Here is a 21,967-nt window from a genome sequence, read left to right as displayed (position 1 = left end):
GACTCAGGGCTCAGCCACAACCCAAACACCCCAGTGTTATTCACATTACTCCCTACTAAATCCAAAACACAGCACTGAACCAGTACACAGCATTGAACTAAGAAAACGTTAACTCCATCCCAGCCCAAACCAGGACAACACATTCAAAGGAAGATCTTGCTTATGTTTTTCATTATGGTTTTTACATTCTGTATTCTTGTAGTGACAGATGAGAAGGACCTCCCAGATTACCTGCCAACAGTCACTTTGCAGGCTCTCAAAAGGCCTTCTGCAATTCCCTTATATTGACTCTTTATTTCCCTAATTCAAGCAGGTTAAACCTCCTGTGGAAGGCAATAATTTTGCAACCCTCCCTCCCAAGTCTCCTTCTCACGGTGGCACCTGTGATGAGGACAGTTTTGGCACCCGCAAAGCCAGATCTTCCTTTGGCCGGGGCTTCTTCAAGATAAAAAATAACAAAAGAACTGCAAGTGCCCCCAATCTGGGTAAGTACCCTGCCTCTGCATTCAGATTCTGTGCATTTTGAAACATCTTAACAACAGCTGTAACTGCCTTAAGAAGCAGGAAAGCCAGCCTTAGTCTCACTGTGACTTAGTGGCACTTCTGATAGTAGAATGTTTGAAAATAGCAAACAGCAAGAAAAGAAAATCACTGATGTCAAGAAATGTTTGATGTGGTTCAGACTCTGCCTCTGGTATGTCCCCTGGGACCTTGTAGGGGTTTGCTGCTGTATGAAATGCTGTCTGGCAGTAGTTCACACATGGGATTTGTGGGCTTTTTTCCTCCTGGGTCCATCCTTGGTTTATCTTTCACAAGATTTTCAGATATACAGAAATAGGACAGCAGCACTCAGTCTTTCTCTTTTTTGTTTTTTTGTACTTAAGCAGACTTGCAAAAGAGGTGGTGACAACAGGAACAGGATTGGCAAGTCATTCAAGCTCACGTTGATTTTTCACCTGTAGTGTTGGTGGGGGGGTTATTTTGGTATTGTCATTTAGTGACATTTGCATATGACGAAGAAATAAACACAATGTTCTGCTTAATGCAGAAGTTGCTGTTGCCAGTAGTTGGAATTCTACTTATATTTACTGCTCTGCTCTAGCAGTCTTTCCAGTGATCCAGTTCAGGCATCCAGTGAATCCCTGCATCAGATCTACTGCCAGACATCTGAGGTTTTTGTTTTTCTCTTGCACGAGATTCAGGAATTCAGCTCTCTATTTCAGAAGCCTGAAGAGGGATAGCTTCTGCTTTGTTACTTACTCCAAGAGAATTTTAGATTTTTGTTCAAAACAAGTAACATACCTACACATTGAGGATGTGCTGCCCATATTTGCCTGTGACATACAGCCTGGGAAGTTGCTAGCTTACTTGGAATAGATGTACAGTCTATTCTGAGGGTCAGACTCTTCGCTTTGGTTTATTTCACCTTTGCTTTTGTGTTATCCCTTGTTGTCCTGAAATTGATTTGTCTAACAAAGCACAGTACTTGTGGCTGTCACAGAGGAGTGGAAAATGGGCCATGTAAATCAGGGTGCTGTGACTTTAAGTTATTTGTGTTATCCAGATTTCAGTGCCCCCATCTGTAAAGCTGCTGCTCAGGAATTTGCTGCTTCCCAGGAGCAGTGGGTCCTGGAGCAGATGGCCTCCTTGCACCGAAGTGACTGCGGTGCCATTTTTCCCTCCCACCACAGAGCGCTTCTCCACTCCTTAGCTGGGAAAGGGAATCTCCCAGTGTTTGGTGCTCCTAATCCCATGTGAATTCAGTATTTGTGTGGTGCTTGTCTCTTGTCCCTCCCTCCTTCTGTCCCTACTGTGTCACTGTGAGTTTTGAATTGTGTTTGACCTTGTGCCTCTGCGTGTTCTCTCCCGTTGTGCTGCGTGTGGGTTTGTGCCTTGTGTGGATATCTGAAGATCGCAGTCGAAGTGCCAGTGCACCTACCTTAGGTACAGTAATCCTGCATGTCTGCCGTGCCAGCCCTGTGCCCTGACTGCTGCTAACAGCTGCCTGTGGCCACACACTGCCCAAACCAGGCACCAGAGCTCTGCATCGGAGCCTCTGCCCATCACTAAAAGGAGTTTTCACGTAACAGCTGCCCTCTGCTAAAAGTCAGCTGTGCTGTTCCTGAGTAGCTGATACTAATGAGAGATTGCGGGTCAATTTGCAGAGAGTTTTGCTGTAACTTTGAGCACAAAGTTACCACACACCAAGGTACCAGGTGAGAACTGGTGATGCTTAGTAGTTACCTTTGTGCTGCCACCTGTCCTGGATCCACTGGTAGAGTTTAAAGGGTGGTGAAGTGGGGAATGAGCTGTATTTCCCAGGCATTCATGTAAGGGAGTTCTGAGGGAAAGCATGTGTAATTCATCTTCTAGAAGTAGTTGTGTTTATGGTACAGTAAAACAAATGAGAAGTAACTGGGGTAGATGGGGAAGGAGCCATTCACACAGTAAATAAGAACCAGTCTTGTGATGTGAGCATTCCCTGGGTGGTTCTGGCAAGGACAGGTGAGACCTGCCTTAGGAAGCAGAGCTGTGTCAGTGGGGGGGTGGTAAAGCCACATGGTGGTCCAAGTGCTCTGGACCCTCTCTCTTTCTCACATGGCCCCCTAAACGTTACCTGTTCTACAGGGTTGTGTCAGTGCATGAAAGGGAGCTAGGTGTGAGGAGCAAACAGCACAATTCCCGCAAATCTCTGCTACTAATGCACCCAACCTTGCCCTGGTTTCCAAGGTTTTGGATTTTTTCGCTTTACCTTCTACAAGTAAAGCAAAACCCAGGAATGCCACAGCCTGGTTGGATGTTAGTGCTGTCTCTGTCAGAGGCAGGATCCCTGTATGGGTTAGTGGCCAAACCAAAGTGCCTGGAAATGATCTTTTGTGTGACCTTGTTGTTTCACTGCAAGGTTTGACAAGGTGGAAAATGGGACATGTTCATAAGTGTTCTGGCTGTGCCATCTTAAGTTTGGCCAGCAGAAGGATACACTGGCAAAGTCTACAGTTTGCTGCTGGTCATGGCCCTTTTGTGGCCATCTCAGCATTAACTCTGTGGCTTGAGACCACATGTCCCAGCAATATGAGCTCTGCCTTGATGCATTGTTTACTTTTCTCCTGGAAGATTGAAAGTCCATTTCAAACACAAGTGATGGGTATGTAATAACAGAGCTATATTAAAAGATGCTGCAAGTCGTTCCAGGCCTGACTGCCTTGCCACAGCTGCTTCAGCTGAACAAGCTCGTGCTCTCACTCTTCCCCAGCAAGCAACTGGCCTCAACTCCACATGGTAGTTTTATTCAGCTATCTGGCACTTGCTAGCACATCTCTGCTTATGTAGTCTAGTAGATACTGCAATTCTATTTGTTTTCTTTTTAAATGATGTTTAAATTGTCTTTTCCTTTAATAGTTTAGCTTTTGTGGCAACTTCCCCTTTGGGAACAAAATCCCTCAGGTTTGTTGTAACGGAAAACATCTACAGATCAAGGATTTAATGCTTATAGAGTGGGTGGTAATGTTGAGGGTCTCTGATCAGAGATGTTTTGTACACCCAGAAGATACAGTTCAGACAGAGCCTAAACTCCACGGTGTTCCTCTGAGGAGGAACAAAATATTCCACAGTTTGAAGAAGTGAGGGGGGAAGAGGGCCCTCCTTCTGGGGCAGGAGTTTAGTTGCTGGAATTTCCTGGCCAGGGAATGAAATACTACAGGTTAATGGGAAAGATATCTGCAGGGAGATTACCTGGCTTTCTGTGCTTTGGGGACTCCTGGTTTTGTTCCCTGCCACTGCACTGAATTGTTCCTGGGCACCCACGTGCCTTGGCTCTGTCAGTGAAAGCACTGTGGGAGCACTCCCTGAGGAAGAGTAAATTTGGGATTTAATTCCCTGCTTGATTCACGAGGTGGAGTTTCCCACCTTGGGTGCAGAAGGCACTTAACTGAAGCAGAGCATTGCCTTGGAGCATTCCCAGCCAGGCCTGTGAAGGAGGATCATGTGGCATTTCTCATGGATCTTTCCATCCCTCTTTGCCCCATTTTCTTGACATGGTGGCTGTCAGTAATTTAGCAGGAGTCATTCCCAAGGTCATGAGCATGTCTGTACAATCCTGCACGAGAGGGTCTTGACAAAACTTTTGTTTTCTAACAGCTGAAACGGAGAAGGGATCTGCAGACCACTTGGATCTGGCTGGCTTGCCCCCTCGCCCAAAGGAAGCAGATAGTTTGCAGATGACACCACCTTCTCCAGATTCCAGGAAAAAGGCCAGGGGAATCAAGAAGTTGTTCGGAAGGTAAGTAAAAGATGAGAGACGGCCATTCTCCAGAGCTGGGGCTTGGGCAGGGGTTTGCTGGGGACATGCCTTCCATTCTCCCCTGCCAGCGTGTGGCTCCATGGTTTAATATACCCAGAGCAGGAGCCCGTGTGGTATTTGGGAGGGATAACAGTGGGCTGGGGGCAGGCGGAAGAGGGGCTGCCAGCCCTGGGGAGATCTTGCCTGTGTTGATTGCAGTGGCAGCAGTGACGTGCCTTTTCCCTAGCCAGATGTGAATGTGCTTGCTTCCTTCCTTTAGGCTTAAAAGGAGTCAGTCCACCACCTTCAACCCGGATGACATGTCCGAGACAGAGTTCAAGAGAGGAGGGACGAGAGCAACCGCAGGGCCCCGGCTGGGCTGGTCTCGGGACCTGGGCCAGTCCCACAGGTGACACCAGCGCGGCCACTGTCACTGCCTGGATCCCAGCGAGCACAGGGCCAGAGCAGGGGGGCAGTGCCAAAAGGAAACATCTCCTGACTGGCCCAAACCAGGCAGATCCAGGCTGCCTCCTCCTCTGAGAGAGGGTCTGCAGGGATGAGCTGGGCTGGGTGCTGGGGTCCTGCTGCCGAGCTCTCGCCTTCGCAGGATGGGGCAGCGTGTGAGCCCTCATGGGCAGTGACAGATACTCCTTCTGTGCCTTTCCTGCTGCACTTCCAGGGATGAAAGGAGAAAGTGAAACATCCCAGTCTCACTCCAGAGCTGTAGCCATGCTAGGCAGCAGAGGTGGCTCTTTTCAGTAGCATTATAGGAGGCTGTGTTTATTGTGGCGGTGGCAACAGATCACCAGCATCCAGCACTTCATCGTGCTGATGGTTCCCCCTCAGAGATTGTCCCAAGTCCCACAAGATGTGAATTAGGCTTAGCTTTTGGCTTTCTCATTATTTATGAGAACAGGAGATTGGAAGCACAGGATTCATGAGTCTTTTTTGGGTCACATCTCCCGCAGTGAGCTGGACATGCCATTCGCAAAGTGGACCAAGGAGCAGGTTTGCAACTGGCTCCAGGACCAAGGGCTTGGCTCCTACATCAATAATGGCAGGCACTGGATATTGTCTGGGCAAACACTTCTGCAGGCTTCTCAGCAGGATCTGGAAAAGGTGAGGAGTACCAGAAACACTCCTTTCAAATAAAGGTACAAAAAAAAAATCCTCATTTCTGTGCATGTAAATCAGGTCTGTAAAGTGCACCTGGTAAAAAAATGTAAACCAGATGAGTTTTCAACATACTGTCACCTGCAGTGATGCCAAATCCATTTCTTTTTAGCTGAAGTTTTGTAGAAATTTAATGCTCTGTAATGAGGCTAATAATTATAAATACGTGATTTAACTTCATTAAGCAGGGACACATCAATTGACTGTAGCAGCCTCTAAAAATATGCATGTGAGACTGCCTCATTATCATATGGGTTTGTAGCCCTGCTTCATTAGCACCCATATGTGCTACAGCTATTTTATGCCTATGTGAGAAGGGTGTTAAAAGGTGCTGTTTTGTTCTGATTGTGTTTTCTGTCCATTTTATACAAAGAGGAATGAGGATTTGTTACACACAGGTTGATCAGTCTCTGTCTTTAATTGTTGCAGAATTGCTTGTCTATTTTTAAAAATGAGAAACACAGGAGAAAATGATTCAATTTATATGTTTAATCCACAGTATTTGATACAGTTTGAATTTTCAGCTTTAAAAAATTATTCTCTTCACCAAATAGTAAGCCTGTTTTCTCAATTGGGTAGTTACACTACAACTGAAATAGGAGAAGTGCATTATGAACATAATGGTTTGTAATAGTGTTGTCAGAGGTAACATTAACCAGCAGGCACTCCTGAAAGTGAAATGGGATTAAAGAGATCATGGAATGGCTGCACTTACAACTAAACTGGGGAATAATGTTACACATTTGAAAGCATTAATGAATTTCAGTAATTCCTGGAACATTGCTATGCTTTTAACTAAATAATTATTTTAACTTTACCTACCTAAGTGGGAGAGGATTAATTAATCTCAAAAAGAACTTTTTGAATGCTAACATTTTTATTATACTGTGGGATTTTTTTCAAGCTGGCATGAGAATATTGTGGCCAACATTTTAATGCAGTTTAGAATCCACCACTCCTTGAAATTAATCTGCCACACTGTAAGTGGGCCTTTCCCTAGTGCTGAATGTCTGCTAAAACAACACTGAAATTCATCAAAAAGAAAATGCACCTGCCAGATGACCAGCAATGCTGTGAAAGTGTGACTCTCAGAAACCTTTGTCACTGAGCAGAGGGAGGAATAAAACAGTTGTCTCTGGATTTACTGCTTTTCTGCCTTTCACAGGAGCTTGGGATAAAGCACCCTTTGCATAGGAAGAAGCTCCAGCTTGCTCTGCAGGCGCTGGGATCTGAAGAGGAGAACAACCATGGAAAACTGGATTACCACTGGGTTACCAGTAAGATTTGCCTGCATGCTGGAGCAGGGGCTTTGGAAGGGGCTCCTTGATGTGGCTGATTGGGGGTGCTGAGGATGGGAGCAGTGAGTGGGGCTGGGTAACGTGGCTGCCTCTGACAGGAGTGTCTGTCCTGCCCTAGGGTGGCTGGATGACATTGGCCTGCCCCAGTACAAGACCCAGTTTGATGAGGGGAAGGTGGATGGCCGCATGCTCCATTACATGACTGTGGTGAGTAAATGGTTTCTGCCTTGCCTGACATCCTTTCCATGTTCTTGGCTTCTCAGTGTTCAAAGGACCCCTTTAAACTCCTGTGAGTGTCCTGTGTTCATGCCAGTAGCTGTAACCTACAGAAATCAGATACTACTGCTCACCTGCAAGCATTTCCTAAGTTCTTTCCATCTCTAGAGCTACAAGATTCAGGTGGAAGAGCAAACACAGTAAGCAAGAATTTGGACTCATGCATGAGAAATGGGCAATCCTGAGTTTAACAGTGACACCACTGTGCTGAGGCAGGGCTTTTGTACACAGAGGTGTGCAAATGCTGTGCTTGCCATTCATGCTTTTGCTGTTCATATTGTTATTAATTAATAGGAGCAGGTGGAATCCTTTTCTTCAGTGAGCAAGCATTCTATCAGCTTGCTTACTTACGTGGATGCTTAGGTGAAGAAAACCCAAGCAATTTTCTTTGAAGAAAATTGCAGTTCTGAGAGCCAGCTTGTTTGAAAGCAGGCTACACTTAACAGCTTTTGCATTTCAAAGTGCTTAGCACAGGCATCACCTCCCCACTCCCACTTCACTGCCAGTCGGGTTTCCTTTGTGTAAGGGCTCGGGTAAGATGAGATAAGACCTTCCTTCTCTGGAGACACAAATGCAAATTGAACATCTCTAATATTAAATTCTTTCTGCACAACAAAGAGAGGAATCAATCACAGCCCTGCTCTCTCATGAACCATGAGTTACCTTTTCATGCCACACTGACATGTGTTTTGCATAGGTTTTATGTCATGGTTTGCAATTTTATTTATTATAGGATTGTTTTTTCTCTTTCTTCACCCTGGGAGGTGTGATGCCAGCAGCCTCCATTAAGTTTGATGTTGTGTTGGGAGACTTTACTACCATTGTCACTGCCCTTTAACTGTAGATCACTGGGGATATTTCAAAGCAAGTTTACCCATCAAATTATGACAACAGATTGTTGGTAAATAACCAACAAAATAAGCAAAGTATTAAGCTGATACTTGTTATGATATTTTGAAGTTACTCCAACTCAAAATAAATAATAAGGAACATTTATTATTTTATAATAAATGAAATAGCAAACCATGACATAGTAACCTACTGTCGGATTCATCACAAAGTGAGCTGAATGCAGTGGGATGTTTGGGTAAGTAAAGAATCTTGTCTTAAATATCTGACAAAATAGATTCCAGTGCTCATAACATATAAGTACCACTGAAAGATTAAGCCAAGCTAACCCTGGAACAAGGGTGCATAAATTTCCAGCCAAATTGCACTTGGACTTTGAGACACTTTCTTCTTCCCTCTTTTTTATTCTAACCATAGAGAATGTCCCAATTTTCAGGGTATTTTATTTGTTCAGTTAAAACTTCTAGCTGAACATTTGAGGTAACTTCTGGCAGGATTAAATGCCAGGTGAGTCTAGTGTGGTGTGTTGGTGCTGCCTTGGCTCTTATCCTGTCACTGAGGATATGTCATCTCACTCTTTTTCCCTCCTTGTTACCCCATGTTTCTTGTACTAAGCTCTGTGTGAAAACATCCCCCAAGAGCTAGTACAGTGCAACACAGAAAGTTTTTATTTTGGGACAATGGTTTGATATAAACCACCTGTCTGACATATTAAAATCTTCCCCCAGATATGTCAGATGTGCCATTTTAAACCAGGGGCTAAAGCAATCCCCTCCAGGAGGATGCTGCTCCCATGAATAAGCATGTCTGTGTTTATTAACTCCCTCTTGCTCTTTGACAGGATGATCTGCTCTCCTTGAAGGTCATCAGTGTCCTTCACCACCTCAGCATCAAAAGAGCCATTCAGGTTTTGAGAATCAACAACTTTGAGCCCAACTGCCTGCGCAGGAGGCCATCTGATGAGGTACTGCTTTACGAGGAGGCTGTGAAGGGGAATCCTCTAGGGCTTTATCCCTGGTGTTTGATTATTCCTGCTCTGCTCTCTCCTCCTGTCTCCTCATTCTGCTTACATTTTTAGTTTCCTGTTTCTCATGTTGTTCTTTTAACCTCAAGCTCTGACATCACTTACTTTCCCCTACCTGCCATGACCCCAGACTCACGTCCCCCTTTCCAAGTCTCCTGCTTCTCCTCCAAGCCAACAGCTGGCTGCTTTGGCCCAGTCTCTGATGTGCTGTCTGGAAAACAAATCATCTTGAATTCAGTGCACTCTTGCCACAAGTCTTGTGCAACTCTCTGAAAAACTGATGGTTGTGTCAAAATTTTCTGTGTAAAAGGAGCTTGGCCCCATTACCAGGCAGGAGACTGCCATCATTGTGTTTTGGAAGCAGCAAATGCTGGATAGGGCAATGGATGACAGAACAACCCAGACTCTTGGATTTAGATCCACAATGTGTCTCTGCAAGAACAGCACAGCAGCTCATGGAACCAGCTGAATTTTCAGCTCTACTGGTAGAAATGGCAAATAGAGCACAGCACAGTAATTAAATGACCTGACACAACCCTGCCCCCTGCCCAGACCCATCCCCACACTGCTCTCGCTGCAAGGTTGCAACCCAGAAAGAGATTCATCTCTCAAGTGCGGAGTAGGATTATATTCCTTAAGGGCAGGAGAAGTATGTTTCAGCAAAGATTGGGGCTGGGATTCAGCTGATTTGGGATGTCTCCTGACCTGCCTGTCCCGCCTGTTGTTGGCAGAATAATGTGACACCTTCTGAGGTCACCCAGTGGACCAACCACCGCGTGATGGAGTGGCTGCGCTCCGTGGATCTGGCAGAGTACGCGCCCAACCTGCGCGGCAGCGGAGTGCACGGGGGGCTGATGGTGAGCTCTGGGGTGCCTTCTTCCATTATAGGGAAAAAAATATGTCTGGGAACCACCAGGTCAATGTTCTGATGTTGTCTTTGCTGCACACACCTTTTCTGCTTATTCTGCTTAATAAGAAGTTTCTCACCTTATGGTTTAAAGAACATGAATGCCTCGAGGGGAGGTAGTGTGGTTTAATACTCTGTATTCCCCTCACAATTCTGTTTTGGTATGGCATTCTCCACCTCCTGTCCTGCAGTGCTTCCATGCTGTTGAACAGCCACTTTCTGCCTTCCTGACCTGGATATGGTTTTCTTTTGTGGGGGAAGCTTGTTACCTTTATAAAATTTGGGATTACACTGTCAAACCAGGATTGTTTTTAATTGCTCTAGCATCACATACTCCAGACAAGAGACTTGTATCTGCAGAGGTTTGCTGTGGTGATTAGGAGTTATATCCCTGCTCCAGATGTTTTGTGTCTGTTTATTTTCTATGATTCCTCTGGCAACCTTTTCCAGAATTGGAAGATGATACTGGGTAAACAGTCTGTGGCAGCTTCACAAAAGCTGCCACCCTTCAGTTAAGGGTGGATTTATCTGTTCATTTCTTCTTACCTGCCAATTTGTTTCTATTTACAACTCCAGAAGGAAAGCCTGGAGGTGGTATTCTAGGAATCCTTTAATTAGCTAACTCTCTTTCCTCCTTCTTTGTTATATACTTCCTCTAAAATACAAACAAAAATCCCAAAGCAGCCTTAGGGAGTGACCAGGATAGGCCTGGATGTCCTTGAGATCTCATCAGACAGTACTGGCCTCAGCTGGTTCTCTGTGATTGGATTCCCAGGTTTTGGAGCCCCGTTTCAATGTAGAGACCATGGCCCAGCTGCTGAACATCCCCCCCAACAAGACGCTGCTGCGGCGCCACCTGGCCACGCATTTCAACCTCCTGGTGGGGCAGGAGGCCCAGCAGCAGAAGCGTGAGGCCATGGAATCCCCAGACTACGTCCTCCTGACAGCAACTGCCAAAGTCAAGGTAGGCCTCTTGTTCTGGGAGGGGTGGGAGGATCCAGGGAAGCATTTGGATCTCTGGTTTTATCCATGGGTGCAGCATCAGTAAGGTCTGAGAAAAGGGGTTGGTTCCTAAGGAAAGAAGCATGAGAGCAGGAGCTGGCAGATCTGGGGCTGACGCTTGTGTCTACCATGAACAGGCCACTTCTCAGCCTCTCTGACATGCAGAGACAAGAGGTAGCACTGGTGTTGTCCTTCTGTCTGTACTGGGAGATGTTTGGAACGGAGACTGTCCCTTACTGTGTACAGACTTATGGTTTAATGTGGAATTTTCACCTCATTTGGGATCTGTTAAATGGTGGTGTCTTAACAGTGGTAGAGTGAGAGGACACATTGTCCTTTCAGATGCCACTGTCATGAAATTCAGAAGATCAGTGTAGGAGAGCACTGGGGTTTTGACCCTTTGTCATGGAAACACAAGAGGGCACGAGTAGCCCTGTTCTTTGCTGATTCTCTAACTCCTTGGCAAATTTCTCTTCACTTTTAAGCCAAAGAAACTTACCTTCGGCAATTTTGGGAACCTGAGGAAGAAGAAGCAGGATGATGTGGAGGAATATGTGTGTCCTATGGAGCTGGGGAGGGCATCTGGGAGCGCATCGAAGAAGGGCTTTAAGCCTGGCCTGGATATGCGAGTGTATGATGATGATGATTTGGACAGGCTGGAGCAGGTAAGCCAGTTCTAACAATTCTGAGTCTTTGAGCTGTCAGGTTTGGTGGGAAAACCTTCCATTTCCCAGGGAAGTCTTCCTTTTGCTTTGGCCCGTGAAGGCCCTGACTTCTTGCTGTCACACAGCATTAGTGACAAAAGGCTCTGCTTCCAAGGAGGCTGAAGCTGTGAATGCAGCACCTTTAGGGCCTGCTCTGGAGTAACTCTCCCTCCTGGCAGCCATGCTTCCCCCGTGGTCTGAACATCTCAGGTGTAGTCAGTAAATTGTGTGCTGCACTTCAGTGTCACTCTGTCCTAGCAGGACAAGGGGGAATGGCTTCACACTGACAGAGAGTGGGTTTAGATCTCAGGAGGTTTAGAAAAATGTTCTTCCCTGTGAGGGTGGTGAGGCCCTGGCACAGGTTTCCCAGAGAAGCCGTGGCTTCCCCATCCCTGGCAGTGCCCAAGGCCAGGTTGGACAGAGCTCGGAGCAGCCTGGGATAGTGGAAGCTGTCCTTGCCCATGGCAGGGGATTGGACTGAGATGATTTTTAAGGTCTCTTCCAACCCAATGCATTCTGTGATTCCACTCTATGATACAAATAAGTTATTACTATTTCATGAGTCATTCTGTTTTTTATAGATGGAAGATTCAGAAGGGACGGTGAGGCAAATAGGAGCATTTTCTGAAGGCATCAACAACCTGACAGTGAGTCTGTGAATGGGGTCTGTGCAGTAAGGTCTCTGTTTCTGTGGCATGGGTGTGAGCCCCTTGGCAGTCACTCGAGTTAAACAGTGTCACTGAGGTCCTTTGGGTCTCCTGCAGGGACAGCGGGCACAAAAAACCCCAGTGGTGCAGGAAGGTACCTGCCCATCCTGGTGGGGAGCTTTGGTGGCCTGTGCTGGCTCCCCCCACACCAGGGAGGGCAGGGGACACAGCCCCCATTGCCCATGGCTGGTGGGTCTCCAGCTGGGAGTCAGGCTGCATTTTCTGGGTGGAAGCCCCGAGCCACTGGGCCAGCAGACAGCAGTGAGCTGGTTTTGGGGCAGGGTGGGTGCAAAACTCCCCCAGCAGCACAAAGCAGTGGCTGGCAGGCAGTGACTGACTCCAGCTGTGAGAAACCTTGACTCTTCCCTCCTTTCCTTTGCAGCACATGCTGAAGGAAGATGAAATGTTCAAAGACTTTGCCACTCGCTCTCCTAGCACCAGTATAACAGATGAGGACTCCAACGTGTGACAGTCACCACCAGGCACTGGCAAAGGCTCGTTCTCCTGCGTGCAAGGACATCCCTGTTCCACGTGACAGATCATGTACTTTACATTGCTCTTGCTTCTGTTTGTTAGAAGTAACACTGAGGGGTGGAGAATTTTAAAGAGAAAAGGAGAAAAATCAAGGTGCCTACTTAAGTTGCCATAAAAACCACCCAGACACTGGTGAATGGTAATGGTTTTAATTCTATTTAATGTACAAACTGGTGATACGTTTCAGAGTGTTGCATTGAAATTGATGTGGTATGCTAGTGCTCCTTTTGCTTATTCCTGGCCTCAGATAATCCTCTCTGCTGTTTGAAAAGAACAGAAGGTGTTAGGTGAAAGTGTTGTGTCTGTAGATAGCGTGCCTCAGCTCTCTCTGAGCTCCCAGCTGAAAAACAGGAGTTACTGCTCTTCTCTAAGTGCTTTTCTTTGGCACAAACACCAGTTCAGCCCTATCCAATGTAGGATTTTAGTCATCTGTGCCCTGTGTAAGCTCCCCAGTAGCTCTTGACTGTTGTTCCTATTTTTATACTGTTTTATAAAAAAAAAAAATAAAAAATAAGTATATGAAGTACATATAAAAGCAAAAATTTAAATTTTGTGAGATAGAGTGATGGAAAGTTGAAGGTGTGTGAGGGAAGGGGAGAAGGTTGTAAAAAAATTATGCCAGTTTGCAGACCAGCTGGTTACTGGGAAAGGCAGGCTGACCTTTGGAACTGTTTGCTTTCGTTGCTTTTTACTGAGTGCACAGTTTAATGATCTTCCATTTGAGATGAAACTATTCTAAAGCATGTTTCTTTTAGCAGTGACTCATCCAGAAACTGCACATTTTAAAATGTCTTCTTTATTGTCCCCAGCAGCAGTAGTTAGTGCAGTCAACAAGGTTATTAACACTTCCATGATTGAAAAAATTTCTTTAAAGTTGAGAGTACTCCCTGCATATGGAAGGGATATTTCTGTGCTGTGACTAACATGAAGATGGTGTAGTTGCAAAAAAAAGATAAAGTTACATAGAGAAATGTATAAGAAATATATTATTTCATATTATTAACCCTAAGGTGGGACTTTTCCTCCAAAATTCAGATATCAAATGTGTTGCTCATCATTTTACCTTCTTAAAGCACAGCTCCTCTGCTCTTGAGGATCATAAGGTTTTAAAATTCCTAACTAGCCAGTAGGAATCTTGTGTCAGACTTCCAGTATTGCGAGGTGTCCTAGTCAAAAGCAAGCAAACAAACAAAGAAAAGTAACTTTTTATTCCAGTGGTCATTTGTATGGTGTTGAATGTTGCATGTATTTTAGCACAATGGCATGAAGCTGCTTTGCTCTCTAAAAGGCAAACAAAAGTCCAGCTGGAATTGTTCCTTGTGGTGGTGTTGCTTTGCCAAGCGTTTGTCACTCGTTTTGTCGCTCTCCTTGCTGGAAGTGAGATCATTCCTGGTGTTGTGCAGGGGATTTGGGGTTTGTGCTGACTTTGGGGGTGTTTCTGAAACACTGTTTGAAAAGCTAGGAAAGGAAGAAGGGTTCTTCCCAGGATTTTCAGGGAGCTCCCCTCAGATCAGAGGCATATTCCAGCATTAGAATTATGTGAGCTGATAACCTGGACCTTTGAAGGATGTGCTGTGTAGGTGATTATTGATGTACCGAGATGCAAAATTTAACGTGGGCAGGTTTAGGGTGCAGATGCTTGGGATGTGGATTCAGGCTTCCCTTTCTGTGAATACTCTGCAATATTGTTGTTATTTACATGGAAGTTGAACATAAAACGCTGTGGAAGCATTGGGAAATGTGGTGCAGGCTTCCAAACAAAAGTGTTCCTCTGGATGGCTCTCACTAGTCACTGGCTACTGGACAGGACTGGGTATTCACAGGGGGAAAAGGGAGCTAGTGACACAATACTGTGTGCTGAGATAGCCACAAACACTCTCCAGTTATCAGTGAGGGCAGTGATGGTTTGTTGAAGTGCAGTGTGAGCAGCATTCTGCTCCAAACAGCCCTTTCCTGGCAGCCAGGCCAGCCCCTGGAGCTTCTCCCACAGGGCAGGGGCACCAGAGAGGAGGTGGAGTCAGGAGGCTTTAGGTGTGTGTGTGCACACTGTCCTTACTGTCAGGGTGTTTAACTGGTGCCTCTTTGGAGAGGGCAACGTAACTGCTGTGTATTGCCATGTGAAATCCAATAAAGTCTGTGGAAAATGCCAAGTGTTTCTGGAAGCTGGTTCCCTTTCTCATGTCCTTTTTTTTTTTTTTGCCTTTTAATTTTCCATGGAAGCTTGTTCCATTCTGTTCCAAAAACAAAGAAGGGAAAAGGGGCAAAATCACACATTTTTTTGTTGACTCAGTAATTAATTTGTCAGTAGTGCCTGCAGCAGGGCTCAACTAACAGCTAAGAAATCAACTCTATCAAGACTTTTTAGTTATTTCTGGGATCCAGATTTGAACCATCTTGGGTTGTTTGGTGTGGTGAGAAGTGACATGATCATTGCTCAGTGTGTGCTCTCCAGAGGGAGCCCTCCCAGGGTGCACTGTCCCTCTCTCTGGTCCCAAGTGTTAATCTCCTTTCTCTGGGATATTAAAAGAAAAAGGTGGTTTCATCTCCAGGCAACACCCTGTGCCAAAAAAAATGGTTTCTGTGCAATAGTCCTAGAAAGGAGATCCAAGGAGATAAGATCAGACTGGAATGAGATAACATCAGCCAAAGAAATGGTGCCGGAATTAACAATAAGGAAAACAAGCACACATGAATTCAGTGAGTGTGAAAGCTACAGGGCCTGCTGGGCTGGCCCTGCTCAGTCAGCTGTGGAGAAACACACCCAGGAGAAAGCCCAGCTGCCCTGCGGGCACGCAGAGCTCAGTCCTGCCATCACCTTCACCGGGGAGGCTGCACATGTCCATGTGCAGCTGAATAGGTCTGGCTGAGCCCAGCACCTGCACAGCCTTCGCTGGAAAATCAAGGTTTGTCCCTGTGGCAGCCTGCATGTGGAAACGACCTCCTCCAGCAGAGAAGATGGGCCAGAAGTTCTCCCAGGAGGACAACCAGGAGAACAAGGCTGAAACGCTGGTCATCTGTGAAGTCTTCAGCCAGGGTGTGCTCCATGCATCTCAAAGGCTGAAGGACTACCTGGGTTTTGTGGATCCTCAAAGCAAATTCCAGCCGGCCACGAACACGCTGAGCGAGATCTTCCTGGTCAACTTCATCAGCTTCTGTGTGGGAAAGGGCATGGAGGAGCGGATCGTGACCAGCAAAATGACCAAGCAGCAGTCCTCCCTGTTCGGAGTGGACTGGATCTGGACTCTGTGTGGGTCTGACAAGCAGATCAAGCTGCAGATCGCCGTGCAGGCCCTGCAGCCGGCCGAGCTCTTGCAGGGCGAGGGCGCTGCCGAGGATTGCTGCCAGGAGGCCGCGCTGGCCAACGAGTGCTTCCAGAACATGAGCAGGTTTGAGAAGCTGGCCCAGTTCTGCCGCCTGGTGGGACGGGACTGCCTGGGCTTGTTCGTGGTGTTCGGCGTGCCAGGGAAGCCCAAGGACATCCGAGGAGTCCTGCTGGACAGCGTTGCCAAGGAGGAGCAGAAATGCCGCCTGTCGGGCAGGAATGCGCTGCGGCAATTTGTCACCAGCACTGACAGCTCCCTGCCCGCAAAAGACATGCTGGAAAATTGCCTGGGCTCCAAAAGCAGGCTGAAGGATGTGGGCAGTGTGTACATAAACTTTGTGTGAGCAGCTGGGCAGGAGCAGCGGCTCCGTGCAGCACTGGGGGCCGCGCGGGGCTCAGCTCTGCCCCTCTCTCTCTCCTCCCCACACTCCATTCCCTCCACCTTCCCCTGGACCCATTGTGTTCCCTTAGCTCCTGCAGGAGCCAGGCTGAGTCAGCCTCTCCAGTGTTTAAAACAACAGGATGGATCTGCCAGAAAAAAGTGTTTATAGAAGGCACGATGTTTTTCCAGAACATTTTGTTCGCCAGACATTAAGTCTTGGCTAGAGCTGCTGAGAGCTTTATCAGCCAGAGCTCTGGGGAGGTCCTGGTGCATTTGACTCAGAGCCTTTGTTTGCAGTGTGGCAGATTTTTTTTCTGTCCTAGGAGGGTGAGTCGGTAATAATGGAAATGTGCTGGTGCTGGTCAGAAGAGTTGCAATGAGTGTGAAGGACAATACCAGGCCTTAAAATGACTGATTTGAAGGAGTGAGTGGTTTCAGTTAAGAGGAAAATCCCTTTCCAGTGCCAGAAATGGGCTCTGAGAGAGACTTATTAATTACCTGCTCCCTAATTGGTGCCAGGCTCCACAGGGCATTGGAGCTGTGAACAAAAGGCAGGGCTGGAGCCAGCTTCAAAGCTTTTCTCACTCAGTGGCTGTGTCAGGGCAAGGTGTGGCAAAACCAAGGGGCCAGGTGTTCAAGAACACTTGGGAAAATTTGAGCAATGGCAACACAAAGCAGGCCTGATGTAGGTGGGACCTTTTCATAGCAACAGAGTCAGCCCCTGACCATTCACACCAGAGAGCAAATCTGGAGGAGGCAAGATTATGTCACTTGGAATTTTTTTTCAGTAGCTTAGCAGCTGATGGTATTTATGGGCTTGATTTATTCTATTTCCCTCAGCTTTTACTGAACTAAGGCTTTTGGGTTATACAGTTATAATTACTTGCTTTAACCAGTGAAGCATGACCTGATCCATATTTAAACTGGTAAACTCACTTTGGTTATAGCTGAGTGATTAGTCTTGTTAGTGCAAAACTCATCTGCCTCTAATTTTCATATAAATTCAGTCATTTAACTGAATAAAAATAATATTGAAAACACATTAATCTTTCACCATTTACTATTCAAGTTGTAAGATGGGGGAAGCAGTGAGAGCTGTTACTAAAACAGCCATTGAAAAAGAGCCTGAAGAGGCTGAGGTATCAGTGCCACGAGTGTTTGAAGCATTCCATGGCAGAGGCAGGGAGTCTGGAAGGGGAACAGAAATAAAAACAAACACAGAGAACTACAACATTTTGCTGAGTCACAAACGTAGCTAGGTTTGGAGGAGAGTGACCTTTCAGTCCTGAAACTGTTCATTGAGATAGAATTGTTTTTAAAGAGCTGCTGTCACTGTGTTCTGTGTGTGTGGCTGGCTTTGGTGGGACAGAGGAGACAGTTCTGGTGTGTTGCATAGAGAACCTGCATAGCTGTGGGGGATAGGGGTTTTTTGTCTGTTTAAACTAACAGAAGAATCAACACTGCAGCAGGATTGATACTGGTGTATAAAAGCCCTGCAGAAAGCTTTAATTTTGCATTAAGTTCATATATTATAACTAGTGTGACTTCACCTATCCAGTTCTTTAGAAAAGCTGGCACACTTGAAAACTGAGCTTTTTTTCCTCTGCATGCTTTCTCAATAATAGAAAGAGAAGGGAAAAATCAAAATGTCTTGACTTGTATAGAGTTTGAACCATGAGAGTTACACACTGGGGCAGTTGTTGATTTGATTTGTGTCCCTCAGAGGGCTCTGGTACCCCAGAGCCTTGGTACGTTATTTTGAGAGCTGGGTTGTGTTGCCCAGGCTGCACCACACTCTGGCCCTTTCCCCTGTGGGCTTTAGCTCGGGCCCCTGGGCCCTCAGCCATGGTGGGACTTGGCCAAGGCTCTGGATTCTGGCTAACAGTGAACAGTGTTTAACTATGTAACTCTGACTGTGTTCATCCACTCAGCCGAGCTGGAGCCTCAGCTCAGGTGACTCAGAGCCATCCCCAGGCCTGTGTGAGTGCACGTGCGGATGGACCAGGTAAGGTGCAGCCCCTGAGATCCCGGGCAGTTTGTGCAGTAACATGACACAGTGTTTGTCCCTGGTTCTGAAGAACCTGCAATCCACACCTTTGTCCCTTGGCAGTGTTTTCTGTTCTAATTTCCCTCTGAACACTCACTGCTGGGATACACTGGGAAAAGCCCTGTCCCTGCATGGGATGAAAACTCCTCCGTGTCTCACCAAGAGCTTCAAAGCCCGTTTGGTTTTCTGGAAGCAGTCGATGAACTCGGCCTCGCTCGGGGTCTTGCTCGGAGGGTCAGCGTTCCCTCTGCCAGGAGGAGGGGCAGAGAAGGACACTGTCATGGACCAAAAAATGTCATGGTTTGAGCCTGGCACAGAGCCAGTGCCCCCCATGAAAATGCCCTCACCCTGGTGTCTGCTGTGAGATGTGACCAGGAATAAGCAAAACAGGCTTTAGCTTAAACATAAAGAACACTTTATTACCTAAACTACAGGAAAATAGGGAAAGACCATAAGGAAAAGAAAAAAAAATTGAAAACCTTACAAAAACCACTTTCCTCCTCCCCACTACCTGACTTTCCCAATCCGATACATTCTCCCAAAACACCAACTGCCCAGCCTGGCACGACACTTTAGTATACTCAAACTTCAGTTCATGAAGAGGAAAGGAGTCCTTCTTGTTCCATAGGCTTCCCCTGGAAACACACTGAAACGTCGTGTGCTTCCCTGTCACTTCGGCACCGCCCGGAAAAAGTCCTTTTGCCGCTTGTGACATCTTCCTTCCATGCCCAGTGCTCTCACCACTGACGCGTGGACCAGAGCTGCTTTTAGGGTTGTCTTTCAAGGATGCCTTGTCTCACTCCAAAAAGGCACAGTCTCTGCTTTGGGACATCTGTCCCCCCCATATTTTTCCAACCCCCTGGGGCCGGGGGGTCCTCACGATGTACCCTCCTGGTTCTGAGCCACTGCTTCCCCCTAAGTGCAGTCTGTGTCACAGGAACAACTGAGTCCATGGCCACAAGAAAAGTCCAGCCAAAAGGCCACTCCAAATATCTCTCCCCATCCAATCATCTCCACGTTCTTCGGGCCAGGTCCTTGTCTCATCTCATCTCTTATCTCCCTTCTTATTCAGCTTCGAGGAAGATTAGCATTTTTGCAAGGCCCCAATCATGAAAGAAAGGGGTTAAAACTTTCAGTCTCTGTCCCGGAGCTGCGGGCACTCCCACACACGCTGCCCACACGCTGCCGCTCCGGCCGGGCACTCTTCCCCCCCCCTTCTCCTCCTGGGCCGGCTGCTATCACATTCCGTCTCGCCGACTCTCCCTCTCTCTCCCTCCTGGGGGGGGGAATGGCTGCCCGATGTCTCTTGGGGCTCCTCCATCCTTCCATCCTTGAGGGCCTTCTCACCCCCATCTCTGTCCAGGCCCCGGGCCTACCGCATGGCTGCCCCTCCCCCGCCCAGCAGCAGCGACTGGACGGGGGAAGAGATCTGACCTCTTCGCCGCGACGTCCCAAGAGAGCCTCCCAGGGCCAAAGCCCTGCTTTTAACCCCTGTGTATTCTCGGAGGTGTGTCCAAACCCCACTGGCTACACCAGGTGTCAGTATGAAACTCAGAACATCCATTGGTTTGACCACAGCATCCCAGAATTCCCACTCCTTCCTGGTCAAACCACCACAGACACACTGGTGAGAGCATCCCTTTGGGAAGGTTCCACTTCCCTGCCATGCAGAAGGCACAACAAAAATGGGTGTTGAGACCAGAACTACTGAAAATGAGGGGCTCAGGGAAAGGTGAACTCCCTCTGTGTATCAGAGGGTCCGTGCTCTGCCAAAGGAGCCCCTGGAGAACGGCGCCTTCCGAGCTGCTGGGCCTGGATCTGTGGCTGTGCCATGGCATTGATCTGTCCCTGCTGGGCCTGGATTCGTGGCTGTGCCATGGCATTGATCTGCCCCTGCTGGGCCTGGATCCGTGGCTGTGCCCCAATATTGATCCAGCCCTGCTGGGCCTGGATCTGTGGCTGTGCCATGGCATTGATCTGGCCCTGCTGGGCTGGGAGCTGAGGTATCCCCCCCACCTTCATCCATGCCCCTCTGTGCTCCCCGTTTTTTCTGGCTGCTGCACTGCCCCTGCTGGCCCTTCCTTCTTGCTCTGCCTCCCTTTCCTCCTTTGGCTGAGCTGTGGGAATGCCTCTGCTGCCTTCTGAAGCTGGGTGAGGAGCACTGGCATGTCATCTGGGGTGCAGCTCAGGATTTGCTGTGAGGACAGAAACCCAAGGGACCGAGGTGAAAGTGAGCCCAGGCTGGGCATGGCTGGGAGCCCAAATCCCAGGGCCTGCTGCATTTCCCAGGAGGATGCACAGGAGTGGGCAATCCAGGCATGAAATCAGAGCTGGATACATCCCTCTGCAAGCACAGAGCTGCTGGGCCTGGCTGTGGGCTGTCCTTACCAAGGGGACAAGTGACCCCTGCTCAGGGATGGCTGGAAATAACCCAGGTGGGATGGGGAGGAACAGAGCTGGAATCAGCAGAGCTGCCTCAGGTCAGAGGACATTGGCACTGACCCGGTGATGGAGATTTGCTTTTGGCCAACTTATCTTTGTGCACAGCGGGTTTCACTTGAAAAAATGACCAGAGGATGCATTAAATGCCTGCTCAGGGAGGAGCCCCTTGCTCCCTGCCTCTCTCTCCCTCTGCTCCTGCCTGTGGACTGGGCCGTGTCCTTGTTCCCACCATTTCCTTTGCATCTCCTGTGCTAACATGGCTCCAGACTCCTTGTGCTTGCCAGAGCTGGAGCTTTGTCATTTGGGGTCTGCAAATGAGGGACAGAAAAGTACATTTGCTCTCAGAGGTGGGAAATGGGCTCCCCCAAAGGCAGGGATCCATGGGATGGTAGCTCCCAGCTTGGGTGCTTGTTCTGGGTTGTGAGGGCACCTTGGGACACCCCAAGGAGCAGGAGGTGACTGGAGTTGCTGATATCCTGCTGGGGCACAGCACCCCCCTGCCAGCGCCGTGTCCATGCCCTGCCTGCTCTCAGCTGCAGACAGGGCTGAACCAGAGGAGCAGCCAGCAGAGTCCTGCCAGCCCCAGCTCCGCTGCTCCGGGTCCCCAACTCCTGGGCCTTTGATGGATCTCCGTGGAGGAGCTGAAGAACCAGAGGTCAAGTGGGATTAGATGAACTCTGCTCTCCCTGCAAATCTCCAGCTCTCCGTGGGAGCCTTCCATCTCCCAGAGGCTGCAGTTTAACCCAGTGGTAGTGGAGAAGGAAGGAAGAGGATGGGTGTTTAGGCAGCCCTGGGCACAAATCAGCATTTTTGTACAGACATGTGCAGTCCCTCAAGCATTCGCAGTAGGTGCTAAATCCCCAATCATCCTTCCAAAAAACCAACCCCGAGGCACCTCCCGGCTTCCAGCAGCCACACTCGCAGCGTGGGGGGGATATTCCAGCAGGAGCAATCGTTTGGTGCAATGCAAAGGGTGTCAGCCCAGGGCAGGGGCTCAGAAAGGGCCAGCACAGCCCCCGGG

The 21,967-nt window shown here is 47.9% G+C and overlaps 2 protein-coding genes across 24 annotated transcripts in view; both read left to right on the top strand.

Moving 5' to 3' along the window:
• The window catches only part of PPFIBP1 (PPFIA binding protein 1), a 100,236-nt gene extending 86,911 nt beyond the window's left edge, over positions 1-13,325 (top strand). For 15 of the 23 annotated variants that reach the window (XM_005482819.4, XM_074539178.1, XM_074539191.1 and 12 more), the window contains 13 exons: positions 311-485; positions 1,912-1,944; positions 4,138-4,279; positions 4,560-4,688; positions 5,248-5,398; positions 6,618-6,729; positions 6,869-6,957; positions 8,717-8,839; positions 9,631-9,756; positions 10,582-10,770; positions 11,294-11,473; positions 12,094-12,159; positions 12,602-13,325. In XM_005482819.4, the coding sequence (XP_005482876.1) occupies positions 311-485; positions 1,912-1,944; positions 4,138-4,279; positions 4,560-4,688; positions 5,248-5,398; positions 6,618-6,729; positions 6,869-6,957; positions 8,717-8,839; positions 9,631-9,756; positions 10,582-10,770; positions 11,294-11,473; positions 12,094-12,159; positions 12,602-12,688 (1,602 nt within the window). In that variant the 3' untranslated portion in view covers positions 12,689-13,325. The remainder of the gene's footprint in view (positions 1-310; positions 486-1,911; positions 1,945-4,137; positions 4,280-4,559; positions 4,689-5,247; positions 5,399-6,617; positions 6,730-6,868; positions 6,958-8,716; positions 8,840-9,630; positions 9,757-10,581; positions 10,771-11,293; positions 11,474-12,093; positions 12,160-12,601) is intronic. The other 8 variants (XM_074539185.1, XM_026790787.2, XM_026790786.2 and 5 more) reach the window with 3 other exon arrangements.
• A 149-nt stretch (positions 13,326-13,474) lies between these two features.
• REP15 (RAB15 effector protein) lies at positions 13,475-21,107 on the top strand. Its single transcript, XM_026790788.2, has one exon. The coding sequence runs from the start codon at positions 15,679-15,681 to the stop codon at positions 16,417-16,419; it is 741 nt and encodes a 246-aa protein (XP_026646589.1). The 5' UTR covers positions 13,475-15,678; the 3' UTR covers positions 16,420-21,107.
• Positions 21,108-21,967: the final 860 nt, after the last annotated feature.

Source organism: Zonotrichia albicollis, chromosome 4 (assembly GCF_047830755.1).
Source record: "Zonotrichia albicollis isolate bZonAlb1 chromosome 4, bZonAlb1.hap1, whole genome shotgun sequence".
NCBI lineage: Eukaryota > Metazoa > Chordata > Aves > Passeriformes > Passerellidae > Zonotrichia > Zonotrichia albicollis.
This window is presented reverse-complemented; position numbering and strand designations above follow the sequence as displayed.

Excerpts from the sequence above, each read along its gene's own strand:
- REP15 (XM_026790788.2), top strand. The coding sequence starts at position 15,679 with ATGTGGAAACGACCTCCTCCAGCAGAGAAGATGGGCCAGAAGTTCTCC.